Source organism: Ranitomeya imitator, chromosome 1, assembly GCF_032444005.1.
Source record: "Ranitomeya imitator isolate aRanImi1 chromosome 1, aRanImi1.pri, whole genome shotgun sequence".
NCBI classification, from domain to species: Eukaryota; Metazoa; Chordata; class Amphibia; order Anura; family Dendrobatidae; genus Ranitomeya; species Ranitomeya imitator.
Genome location: NC_091282.1, coordinates 476538985 through 476552073, shown reverse-complemented (window position 1 = coordinate 476552073; position 13089 = coordinate 476538985). Strand labels below are relative to the sequence as shown.

The window sequence follows — 13089 nt, the reverse complement described above, 5'->3', positions numbered from 1 at the left end:
CTAACTAACCAAAGCTCTATAGCTAACTAACCAGTGCCCTATAGCTAACTAACCAAAGCTCTAGCTAACTAGTGCCCTATAGCTAACCGGTGCTCTATACCCAACTAACCATTGCTCTATAGCTAACTAACCAATTCCCTATAGCTAACTGGTTAATTTGTTATAGCTAACTAACCAATGCTTTATAGCTAACTAACCAGTGCTCTATAGCTAAGTAACTAATGCTTCATACCTAATTAACCAGTGCTCTATGCTAATTAACCAATGCCCTATAGCTAACTAAGTGCTATGAGGTGGCATAGTTGCCCCTTTACACTGTGACCTGGCACCATATGAGGTGGCATGGCCACGGTGGGGTACATATACTATACGGACAGGAGCACCGGGACGCCTACAGGAGCCTCCATAACCCCCATTCTAAAGCCAGACATGAGTATGGAGATGGCCTACAGCTGGTTGGGTTGTAGCTGCACAGCTCACCGTCTTCTGGGAAGGTTTTCCCCATGATGTTGGAGTGTCTGTGGGCAGTTTCTAATCTGCCTTCTTGGTCATCCCAATGGTTATTGATGTAGATGAGGTCAGGGCTCTGTGCGGCCACGTTCATCCACCCCAATCTCAGCCAACAATGCCTTTATGGACCTTACTTTGTGCATTGGGGTACAAAAAAAGGGAACAGAAAAGAGTCTTCCCCAAACTACTCCCAAAAGATAGTCTAAAATGTCTTCGCATACTGAAGTATTAAAGCACCACTCCATTCTATGTTTTATTCTCCCGCTGGAGTGGTGCCACTAATGTAAGTTTCCTGACCTAGTATTATACTTACCAGCCACCATCTTCTTCTGCCATCAGAGCGGCTAAGGATGGCTCTAGTAGTTTGTGACCTGCCGGATCTCTCCAGTGAGGTGACAACTCAATGTACAGGTGCGTCATACAAAATTAGAATATCATCAAAAAGTTAATTTACTTCAGTTCTTCAATACAAAAAGTGAAACTCATTATATAGAGTCATTACAGAGTGATCTATTTCAAGTGTTTATTTCTGTTAATGTTGATGATTATGGCTTACAGCAAATGAAAACACAAAAGTCATTATCTCAGTAAATTAGAATAATTAAGAAAAAACATCTGCAAAGGCTTCCTAAGCGTTTACAAAGGTCCCTTAGTCTGTTTCAGTAGCTCCACAATCATGGGGAAGAGTGCTGACTTGTCAGATGTCCAGAAGGCAGTCATTGACACACTCCACAAGGAGGGTAAGCCACAAAAGGTCATTGCTAAAGAAGCTGGCTGTTCACAGAGTGCTGTATCCAAGCATATTAATGGAAAGTTGAGTGGAAGGAAAAAGTGTGGTAGAAAAAGGTGCACAAGCAACCGGGATAACCACAGCCTTGAAAGGATTGTTATGAAAAGGCCATTCAAAAATTTGGAGGAGATTCACAAGGAGTGGACTGTTGCTGGAGTCATTGCTTCAAGAGCCACCACACAGACGTATCCAGGACATGGGCTACAAGTGTCGCATTCCTTGTGTCAAGCCACTCATAACCAATAGACAATGCCAGAAGCGTCTTACCTGAGCCAATGAGAAAATGAACTGGACTGTTGCTCAGTGGTCCAAGGTGTTGTTTTCAGATGAATGGAAATTTTGCATTTCATTTGGAAATCAAGGTCCCGGAGTCTGGAGGAAGAGTGGAGAGGCCACAATCCAAGCTGCTTGAGGTGAAGTTTCCACAATCAGTGATGGTTTGGGGAGCCATGTTATCTGCTGGTGTAGGTCCACTGTGTTTTATCAAGACCAAAGTCAGCACAGCCATCTACCAGGAAATTTTACAGCACTACATTCTCCAGCAGGACTTGGCACATGTCCACAGTGCCAAAAGTACCAATACCTGGTTTAAAAACAACAGTATCACTGTGCTTGATTGGCCAGCAAACTCGCCTGACCTTAACCCATAGAGAATCTATGGAGTATTGTCAAGAGGAAGATGAGAGACCCCAGACCCAACAATGCTGACAAGCTGAAAGCTGCTATTAAAGCAACCTGGGCTTCCATAACACCTCAGCAGTGCCTCCATGCCACACTGCATTGATGCAGTAATTGATGGAAAAGGAGCCCCGACCAAGTATTGAGTGCATTTACTGAACATACATTTCAGTAGGCCAACATTTTGAATTTTAAAATCATTTTCAAGCTGGTGTTATAAAGTATGCTAATTTTTTGAGATAATGACTTTTGGGTTTTCATTGGCTGTAAGCCAGAATCATCAACATTAACAGAAATAAACACTTGAAATAGATCACTCTGTAATGACTATGTAATGAGTTTCACTTTTTTTGTATTAAAGAATTGAAATAAATTAGCTTTGTGATGATATTCTAATTTTGTGAGAAGCACTTGTAAGTCCATAACGACACTCTAAAGGCCATGTGCACACGCTGCGGATTCCATTGCGGAATTTTCCGCAGCGGATTTGCAAAATCTGCAGTGAAAAACCGCTACGGTTTTTACTGCGGATTTATCGCGGTTTCTTTGGCGGTTTTCTCTGCGGATTTTCACCTGCAGATTTCTATTGGAGCAGGTGTAAATCCGCAGCGGAATCCGCACAAAGAATTGACATGCTGCGGAAAATAAACCGCTGCATTTCCGCGCGTTTTTTTCCGCAGCATGTGCACTGCGGATTTCAATTCCCATAGGTTTACATTGTACTGTAAACTCATGGGAATCCGCAGCTGCAGAAACGCTGCGGATCTGCAGCAAAATCCGCAGCGTGTGCACATAGCCTAAAGGCTATGTGCACACGTTGCGGATTTGACTGTGGAATTTCCTGTGCAGATTCTGCATTTCTTGGCAGAAAACGCAGGTCAGAATCTGCACCTTTTTTTGGTATGTGCACAGGTTGCAGATTTTTGTGCGGATTTCTTCCATTTTTTTTTACCCCTGCAGATTTCTATCATAGAATGGGTGCAGAAATGCAGATCTGCAAAAAGAAGTGACATGGTCCTTTTTTGAATCTGCTGCGTTTTCCGTGCATATTTTTCCGCACCATTAGCACAGCATTTTTTTTGGCCATTGATTTACATTGTACTGTAAATCACTTGCGGATCTGCAGCGTTTCTGCGCGGAAAACAAAGCTGCAGATCTGCAGGAAATCTGCAACGTGTGCACATACCAAAAAAAAGGTGCAGATTCTGACCTGCGTTTTCTGCCACGAAATGCAGAATCTGCACAGAAAATTCCACAATCAAATCTGCAACGTGTGCACATAGCCTTTAGACTTGCATTGAGAGCTTGTGACTGTTACCCTCCGACTTCCGGTCAGTCAGAAGTTCTGATCACAAGATGGCGGATAATGACCAGAGCGACGTTGGGATAAGCTGAAGACAGCAGCTGGTGAGTACAATATTAGGGTCAGGGAACTTGCACAAATGGCACCACTCTAGCACTGAAATAAAAAAAATACAGAAGTGGTGCTTTAAGATTTGTCTTCACTGGAACTAAGGGACCCAGGATAACAACCCCATAGAATTATCCTGTGTCCACCAAACTTTATAGCTGGCCCAATGCATATAGGCAGGCAGCTGGTCTGGCACTCACCAAATCCAGAAGTGTCCATCACACTGCCAGACGATCCATCACTTCCCATAACATACGGCTGCTTTTCCTGAGCCCAATGGAGGCTTACTTTCCATGCCCAATCAGCTGCACACAAGCATTACATCACTGAGAACCATACACCGTCACTGAGCATGGATAACACCGCCCTCAAGAATGGATAACACTGTCCCGAGCATGGATAACACCCGACCACGGATAACACAGTCCCTGAACACGGATAACACCCGACCACGAATAATACCCAACCACAGATAACACAGTCCCCAAGCGCGGATAACACCGTCCCCGAGTGCGGATAACACAGTCCCCAAACACAGATAATACCCGACCACAGATAACACCATCCCCGAGCATGGATAACACAGTCCCCGAACACGGATAATACCCGACCACGGATAACACAGTCCACGGATAACACAGTCCCGAACACGGATAACACCCGACCACGGATAACACAGTCCCAAACACGGATAATACCCGACCACAGATAACACCATCCCCGAGCATGGATAACACAGTCCCCGAACACGGATAATACCCGACCACGGATAACACAGTCCACGGATAACACAGTCCCGAACACGGATAACACCCGACCACGGATAACACAGTCCCAAACACGGATAATACCCGACCACAGATAACACCATCCCCGAGCATGGATAACACAGTCCCCGAACACGGATAATACCCGACCACAGATAACACAGTCCCCAAACACGGATAACACCCGACCACGGATAACACAGTCCCCAAACACGGATAACACCCGACCACGGATAACACAGTCCCCAAGCGCGGATAACACCGTCCCCAAGCGCGGATAACACACGACCACGGATAACACCGTCCCCGAGCGCAGATAACACAGTCCCCGAGCATGGATAACACCATCACTGAGCATGGATAACACCGTCCCCGAGCGCAGATAACACAGTCCCCGAGCGCAGAAAACAAAGTCCCCGAACACGGATAACGCCATCACTGAGCATGAATAACACCGTCCCCGAGCGCAGATAACACCCGACCACGGATAACACAGTCCCCGAACACGGATAACACCCGACCACAGATAACACAGTCCCCGAACACGGATAACACCCTGTTACAGAACCCCCAGCACGAAGAATATGTTATGCAGTATATATTATGTATAATAGGTTCCATGTGAAATGCATCAGTCCACAGGCTGCCCCCCTGGTCAGAGGGGACAAGATATTCTCCTTCTGACCTCCCCCACCTTTGTAATTCCCACAGTAAATATCAGCAGGCTCCGGCCCCCTGCGGCTATTGTAATGTATGTCTGGCCTGCTTTTTCTATTGGCCTGCCCTGTGTATCTGTGTTATATATTCTGTGTGCTGTGAATAAAGTGTGTTCTTTTAGACTGGAAATACGTAGAGTAGCAGTCAGCTTTTATATGCTCTCATGTAATCAAGGAATTCCAGCCAGCGTCCTTCATTCAGAATCCAGCAAAAGCAGAGTGGACCTCCTGAAACACGGGGGGTGCTGAAAGAGGTACTACAGCACAGTAGACTCCGTTACACTGGTGGCAGACAGCGGGATGTGATACCCCTTCTATAAGAGGAAAGGAATGAAGGTACTACAGCAAAGTAGACCCCGTTACACACCCGACCACGGATAACACAGTCCCCGAACACGGATAACACCCAACCACAGATAACACAGTCCCCGAGCGCGGATGACACACGACTACGGATAACACCGTCCCCGAGCACAGATAACACAGTCCCCGAACATGGATAACGCCATCACTGAGCATGGATAACACCGTCCCCGAGCGCAGATAACACCGCCCCCGAGCACGGATAACACTGTCCCCGAGTGCAGATAACACCGCCCCCGAGCACGGATAACACCGTTCCCGAGCGCAGATTACATCGCCCCCCGAGCGCAGATAACACCGCCCACGAGCGCAGATAACACCGCCCCCGAGCGCAGATAACACCGCCCACGAGCGCAGATAACACCGTTCCCGAGCGCAGATAACACCGCCCACGAGCGCAGATAACACCGCCCACGAGCGCAGATAACACCGCCCACGAGCGCAGATAACACCGCCCACGAGCGCAGATTACACCGCCCCCCGAGCGCAGATTACACCGCCCACGAGCGCAGATTACACCGCCCACGAGCGCAGATAACACCGCCCCCGAGCGCAGATAACACCGCCCCCGAGCGCAGATTACACCGCCCACGAGCGCAGATAACACCGCCCCCGAGCGCAGATAACACCGCCCACGAGCGCAGATAACACCGCCCACGAGCGCAGATTACACCGCCCCCCGAGCGCAGATTACACCGCCCACGAGCGCAGATTACACCGCCCACGAGCGCAGATAACACCGCCCCCGAGCGCAGATAACACCGCCCCCGAGCGCAGATTACACCGCCCACGAGCGCAGATAACACCGCCCACGAGCGCAGATAACACCGCCCACGAGCGCAGATAACACCGCCCCCGAGCACGCTCGCTCATCACTCGTGCTGGTGCAGATGCCAGGGCAGGTTCGGACCCTGCAGTCACTGACACCGAGCGCCGCTGACTCTTGTGCACTTTGCCCCTTACAGACCGCTCTGTAATGTTCCCTGGCACATCATGGCCGAGTTGCTGCGGTTCCTTCCACCCCTCATTATTCTCACCCATATGTGACTGTGGAATATTTAGGAGCCAATTCCAGGGGCGGCCTCCTACTATAGGGGCGGCTGGGATCAGCGAGCCCTTTATCGCCAGCATGGCGGGGGCAATGGGGAAAATGGGAGCCTGAAGTCAGTGATTGCGGTACTGAGCTGGGGCATCTCCGCAGACCCATAATGGATGGAGGGGTGGGCTTCTCAGGGCGGGGGTCTCAGCACCCCACCATCGTCCCATAGCCAGATCCGTCCTGTCGGACACCTTCACTGGTCTGTGCCCTGAGGCTGCCATCACCCTATAGAGCCAGTGTTATCTGTGTACCTGGCATCACCATGGTTACGGGGGGCACCTGAGCTGCCTCCCCCGGCGGGGTCTCTCACCTGTCCGGCACCCACAGGCGGGCGCTCCTGTCACGTGATACGGAGACGAAGCCCTCACCTGGCGATAGGGGGCATGCGACCACCCCGCGGACATCCAGCTCATGCCCGGGGAGCGAGCAGCGCAGCCGGTAACAGCCGGCCTCCGCCATGACACAGTACGGAAGTGATGCGGCGGCGGAGCCCAATGCCGGGGCACCATAGGAAGTGACGGCAGAGACACGGCCTCCTGGGGGCAGGCTGCCCGGCATACAGCGCTATGCCCGCACACCGGGGCGCCTCAGCCCTGCTCACACCGTGCGGAGTGGATGGCAACGGGGTCATAACGAAAAGAAAACCAATCACCAGAATCCATTTCCTTGCGGCGCCCTGATGTGACCACCTATAGCCAGCTCCAGAACACCGGGCATCAACGTTATGGAAAGGGTTAAATGACTCCCACCATTACAGATAAGGAGGTCTCTCCAGCCTGGTCCAACGGGTTCTGGGAATCAAAGCTGGCATCAAGGTGGCCTTAGCAGCGGGGAGAGTAGTTGTCATTAAAATGTATATCAATGAAGACTTTGCGGGGTCTATCATACTATTTGGAGGACCATGATGGCGATCGTACTATTTGGAGGGCTATGTGCAGGTCAACACATTATTTGGAGGGCTAGTTGGGGGTCCATCTTACTATTTCGAGGGCTATATGTGGGCCATTAAATTATTTGAGGGCAATGGGGGGGGGTCGGCATTATACTGTGGGTAAGGCTGTGTGGTGGGGGCAATGATATTTGGAGGACAATGTAGGAGCCATTTATACTGTTTGGAGGGCTGTATGGGGGCAATAATACTGTTTGGAGGGCTGTGTGGTGGCAATAAAACTGGAGGGCTGTGTGGGGGCCTTTGCACTGTTTGCAGGCCGTTTTGCAGCGCCCCCACGTCAGGGCAATGGGGTACTCGGTACCGGGTCCTTAGGTTCGGGGGATGTCACGGTGGCCCGCTCCGGCCCGTGGCCCTTTGAGGGGCGCCCAATAAAAGGCAGAGTGTTTATAGGAATTATAGGGTTTGTGACGCCACCTGTGGTATATGGTCAGGGTGACCGACGCTGCTTAGGGGTCCGCTGGGGTGATGTTATGGCAGCTAGATGGTATACCTTCCCACAGGTGAAGTGTGTCCCCGGGGCTTCCCAGAGTGTGGATGGTGTGATGTAAGGCGCAGGGAATAACGAGGACACGAGGTTGCAGTGTCTTTACCTTTACTGAAGGCTTCAGCATCCACAGTCCAGGGTAGGGACCACAGGGTAGGCAGAGTCCGGCCGGTCTGAAGGCAAATCCAGAGTCCCCTTATCCAGGTGGAATTCAAAAGCCTTCCTCTAGCGTCTGGGCATTGTAGTACCTCCCTGCTGAGCAACTCGGTAAGGTCCTCACAACTATCTAAGATGTTAAGTCTCTTCTCTCTGTCCCCCTGATGGATAGGACAAACACGTATGACTGGTGGCCTGAGGCTTTTTATAGGGACTCTAGAGACGCTCCGGCCCCCACAAGTTGCCACGCCCCACTCCTCCAGCACGCCACATGGTGCTGCAGTGGCGGCGGTTTTGGCGGGAATCTTGGCAGTAAATGGCAATACACAGTCTTTAAGCAATTGACAGTTCAAATACGATTCTGGCACAGCTCTTAGGCGCACATGACCCAATTTTTCAGGCTTATGTAGATCCTGTTCGTGACGCCAAAGTTTTGCAGCGCCCCCACGTTAGGGCAATGGGGTAGTCGGTACCGGGTCCTTAGGTTCGGGGGATGTCACGGTGGCCCGCTCCGGCCAGTGGCCCTTTGAGGGGCGCCCAATAAAAGGCAGAGTGTTTATAGGAATTATAGGGTTCGTGACGCCACCTGTGGTATTCGGTCAGGGTGACCGACGCTGCTTAGGGGTCCGCTGGGGTGATATGATGGCAGCTAGATGGTATACCTTCCCACAGGTGAAGTATGTCCCCAGGGCTTCCCAGAGTGTAGCTGGTGGATGATGTAAGGCGCAGTGAATAACGAGGACACAAGGTTGCAGTCTCTTTACCTTTACTGAAGGCTTCAGCATCCACAGTCCAGGGTAGGGACCACGGGGTAGGCAGAGTCTGGCCGGTCTGAAAGCAAATCCAGAGTCCCCTTATCCAAGTGGAATTCAAAAGCCTTCCTCTAGCGCCTGGGCATTGTAGTACCTCCCTGCTGAGCAACTCGGTAAGGTCCTCACAACTATCTAAGATGTTAAGTCTCTCCTCTCTGTCCCCCTCACGGATAGGACAAACCCATATGACTAGTGGCCTGAGGCTTTTTATAGGGACCCTAGAGACGCCCCGGCCCCCACAAGTTGCCACACTGCCTCCTGGGTATATGATCGGGCAGTCAACATGGAATCAACTGTCCTGCAAGTCTCTGAAGTAACGGCATAGAGATCCTTACTCCCTCGGTGTTCTTTCTACCGGTAGTGCGCTTCAGAAAGAGGCAGCCTGCTTCTAGCTGGTCTCCCTCTGATGTTCCTCTCCTGTTGCTATGACTTCGTTGCTCACTCACTGCAGCACAATTCCTTTCGTGTCCTTTCTTAGGATGCTGCCACATGGGATGCAGGCGCAGCTCTGTGTACCTTCGTCTTCCACAGGCCGCAGTCTGGAGCTGGCTGGAACCCACTCCAATCAGCCTCTGCCAAACTTGGTCGGGACTCACTGACTATGTCCTACTCCCTCCAGTCAGCTTCTGTCTAACTTCCTAGCCAACCCACCAGTTTTACCTAAGTGTGAGGAGTGCCCTAATAGATAGAAGCATGGCTCCCCCTGGCAGACTGGAGTGTGAAGTGTGTTTTGTGGTTGTGATACCTGGACAGAAGATCTCCTTCATTGCCTTCAGACGTAATATCACTCCCCCTGGTGGAAGAATAACATTACTGCAACGACCAGGACTCTGGGGCGCTGCAATTATACAGTGTGGAGGGCTGTGTGGGGTGCAGTATACTGTGCTTGGGGGACTGTGGGGGCCATGATATTGTGTTGGGGTCACTGTGGGGTATTATACTTTGCAGGGTCAGATACTGTAGGTTCATCATATTGTGCGTGTAGATGGTACTATGGAGGAATGCACTTTGGGGTATCTTACTGTGTTTGGGAGGCACCATAGTGTTTTTCCTATGGGGCACCATGATTTCTATGTACGCCCCTGCTATGGGTCCCATTATTGCTCACTGGGGGTCCAGGTGTGTGTGATCTTCTCTACGTTCCTGTCCCATCTGACAGTGGATATAGGGAGGTATGTAGCGCTATTCTGTAAGTGAAGATTGCAGATATCACAGCGGGACCCTCACAGCCCGCTGACCATTTCCCTGTGATGTCAGCAGTCATATGATGTGTGACATATTACTGATTTACACTATTATTGCTATGAATTTATGATGGTTTTGTAAAAAAAAATACAACAACCACATGTGCAGAAAACTTCTATTTTAACAAATTAATATTTTTTCTTAGTAATCACGTGTTCTGCCATTCTGCCTCACAAAAACAATATCATCCACGGAGTGGAAACTGGCAGCGTGATCCCCTGTGCTGTGGAGGAAGCTGCGGGGCTGTGCCGCTCATTATAACTAATTAGACGAGCGAGGGGGCCAAGTCCCGTCACACCCAGCTCTGTCATAGTGGAGTGGTGTGAAACCACTAGAAGGCACATCTTTTTGTGCAACCTCGCATTTCGCTAAAATATTCACTTATCAATGCTTCTTTTTCCAGAAATCTGGGCAAATAGCTTTGTGGATTTGTCCCTTATGTGTCAGCCAGAAGTCTGATCCATAGACTTACTTTGTAAGGGCTCATTCTCACGTGAAAAATCAGACTGCATTCAGACCAATGTTATTCTATCATTGTGGGTTCATCTGCAATTTTTTTTACCAGCTCGGATCGGATTACGATCAAACTGGAGAAAAATTGCAGCATGCTGCGTTTGTAATCAGAAATCAGATCGCATCCTGCAATAGAAGTCAATGGGTGGGAGAAAAAAATTGCACAGCACTCGCATTGTCCGATTTTTCCACCCCAATGTCCTTTGAAAAGCTGGCAATACAGCAGTTGTGTAGTGTAAAATCACAGCAGGAGCCGACAGGATGGATTACATACAGTAAATACATATTGAATAGTTAGATATAAAGATTTCTGTGGCAAATACAATTAGCACCCCCGATTTTGGGGGTGACAGGTTCCCTTTAATAGCCTAGGAACGGGCCACAGATATTGCTCCCATCCCCCCACCCCACCCCCCACAGGCTAAAAACATTAGCTCTTAGTTGAGGCTAAGTGCCAGAATTGGCACATCTTATAGATGCGCCTTTTCTGGGGTGGCTGAGAGCTGATGTTTTTAGCCTGGGGGAGCAGTGTCCATGGCCCCTTCCTAGGCTATTAAAGGGAACCTGTCACTCCCAAAATCAAAGGTGAGCTAAGCCCACCAGCATCAGGGGCTTATAATTCTGTAATGCTGTAGATAAGTCCCCGATGTAACCTGAAAGATGAGAAAAAGAGGTTAGATTATACTCACCTGGGCGGGTGGTCCGATCCGATGGGCGTTGCGGTCCGGGGCCTTCCATCTTCTTACAATGATATCCTCTTCTCTTCACGCTGCGGCTCCGGTGTACTTTGCCCTGTTGAGGGCAGAGCAAAGTACTGCAGTGCGCAGGCCCCGGGAAAGGTCAGAGAGACCCAGCGCCTGCGCACTGCAGTACTTTGCTTTGCCCTCAACAGGGCAAAGTACGCCGGAGCCGCAGCGTGAGGAGAAGAAGAGGACATCATCGTAAGAAGATGGAAGGCCCCGGACCGCGACACCCATTGGACGGGACCGCCACTGGGTGAGTATAATCTAACCTCTTTTTCTCATCTTTCAGGATACATCAGGGGCTTATCTACAGCATTACAGAATGCTGTAGATAAGCCCCTGATGCCGGTGGGCTTAGCTCATCTGCGATTTTGGGAGTGACAGGTTCCCTTTAATATCAGCCCGACGCTGTCTGCCTAGCCTTTACTGGTTATTAATTATAGGGGGACCCTATGTTTTTTTGAGGGGTCCCCATTTTAATAGCCAGTAAAGCCTAAGTATACAGCTGTGAGCCCATGCTATTTTTTTTCAGAAAAATAATCTTTTAATAAATACATATACAGTAATCTGCACACACACTGTACTAATTGCATTTGTCACAGACCTCTATATATCTACCTATTCTATTTGTATTATTTACTGTATGTAATCCATCTCTTCTATCCTGTCGGGTCCAGATGTGATCTTACAGAACACAGCAGATGAATTGACATCTTTTATTCTATCTAATATATATATATACTAGATGGTGGCCTGATTCTAAAGCATCGGGTATTCTAGAATATGCTTGTTCACGTAGTATATTGCACTGCCCACGTAGTATATTACCCAGTGACGTAGTATATAACACTGCCCACACAGTATATAACACTGGCCACGTAGTATATAACACTGCCCACGCAGTACATAACACAGTTCACATAGTATGCAACTTTTATTCTATCTAATATATATATATACTAGATGGTGGCCTGATTCTAAAGCATCGGGTATTCTAGAATATGCTTGTTCACGTAGTATATTGCACTGCCCACGTAGTATATTACCCAGTGACGTAGTATATAACACTGCCCACACAGTATATAACACTGGCCACGTAGTATATAACACTGCCCACGCAGTACATAACACAGTTCACATAGTATGCAACACTTGGCAGGTAGAATACAGCACAGAGCCGCGCGGTATATAATACAGCCCACGTAGTAGCCCATATAGCACAGCCCATATAGCAGTGTGGGCACCATATCCCTGTTAAAAAAAATAAAAAATAGTTCTCTACTCACCCGCCGGGATCCAATCCAGCGAAGCTGTCCGGATGCGCGTGCAGCTGCCGCCATCTTCCATTCCCAGGATGCATTGCGAAATTACCCAGATGACTTAGCAGTCTCGTGAGACCGCTAAGTCTTCTGGGTAATTTCGCAACGCATCGCTGGGAACGGAAGATGGCGGCAGGCGCGAGCGGCTCGGCGGACAACGGAGGGTGAGTATAGCAGGTTTTTTGTTTTTTTATTATTTGTAACATTACATTTTTTTACAATTGATGCCGCATAGGCAGCATCAATAGTAAAAAGTTGGGGACACACAGGGTTAATAGCAGCGGTAACGGAGTGCGTTACCCGCGGCATAACGCGGTCCGTTACCGCCGGCATTAACCCTGTGTGAGTGGTGACCGGAGGGGAGTATGCGGGCGCCGGGCACTGACTGCGGGGAGTAAGGAGCAGCCATTTTCTTCCAAACTGTGCCCGTCGCTGATTGGTCGTGGCTGTTTTGGAGCGGGCGCCGGGGACACTGACTACGGGGAGTATGGAGCGGGCACTGTGACTGCAGGGGAATAGGGGAGGGACTAA

General features: G+C 49.6%; 1 protein-coding gene across 2 annotated transcripts in view; it reads right to left on the bottom strand.

The window, feature by feature from the left end:
• Positions 1-6825, bottom strand: part of PLAA (phospholipase A2 activating protein) — a 51792-nt gene extending 44967 nt beyond the window's left edge. The window contains exon 1 of one of the 2 annotated variants that reach the window (XM_069765415.1): positions 6703-6825. In XM_069765415.1, the coding sequence (XP_069621516.1) occupies positions 6703-6719 (17 nt within the window). In that variant the 5' untranslated portion in view covers positions 6720-6825. Of the gene's footprint in view, positions 1-6644 lie in introns of both variants that reach the window. The other variant, XM_069765405.1, reaches the window with a different exon arrangement.
• Positions 6826-13089: the final 6264 nt, after the last annotated feature.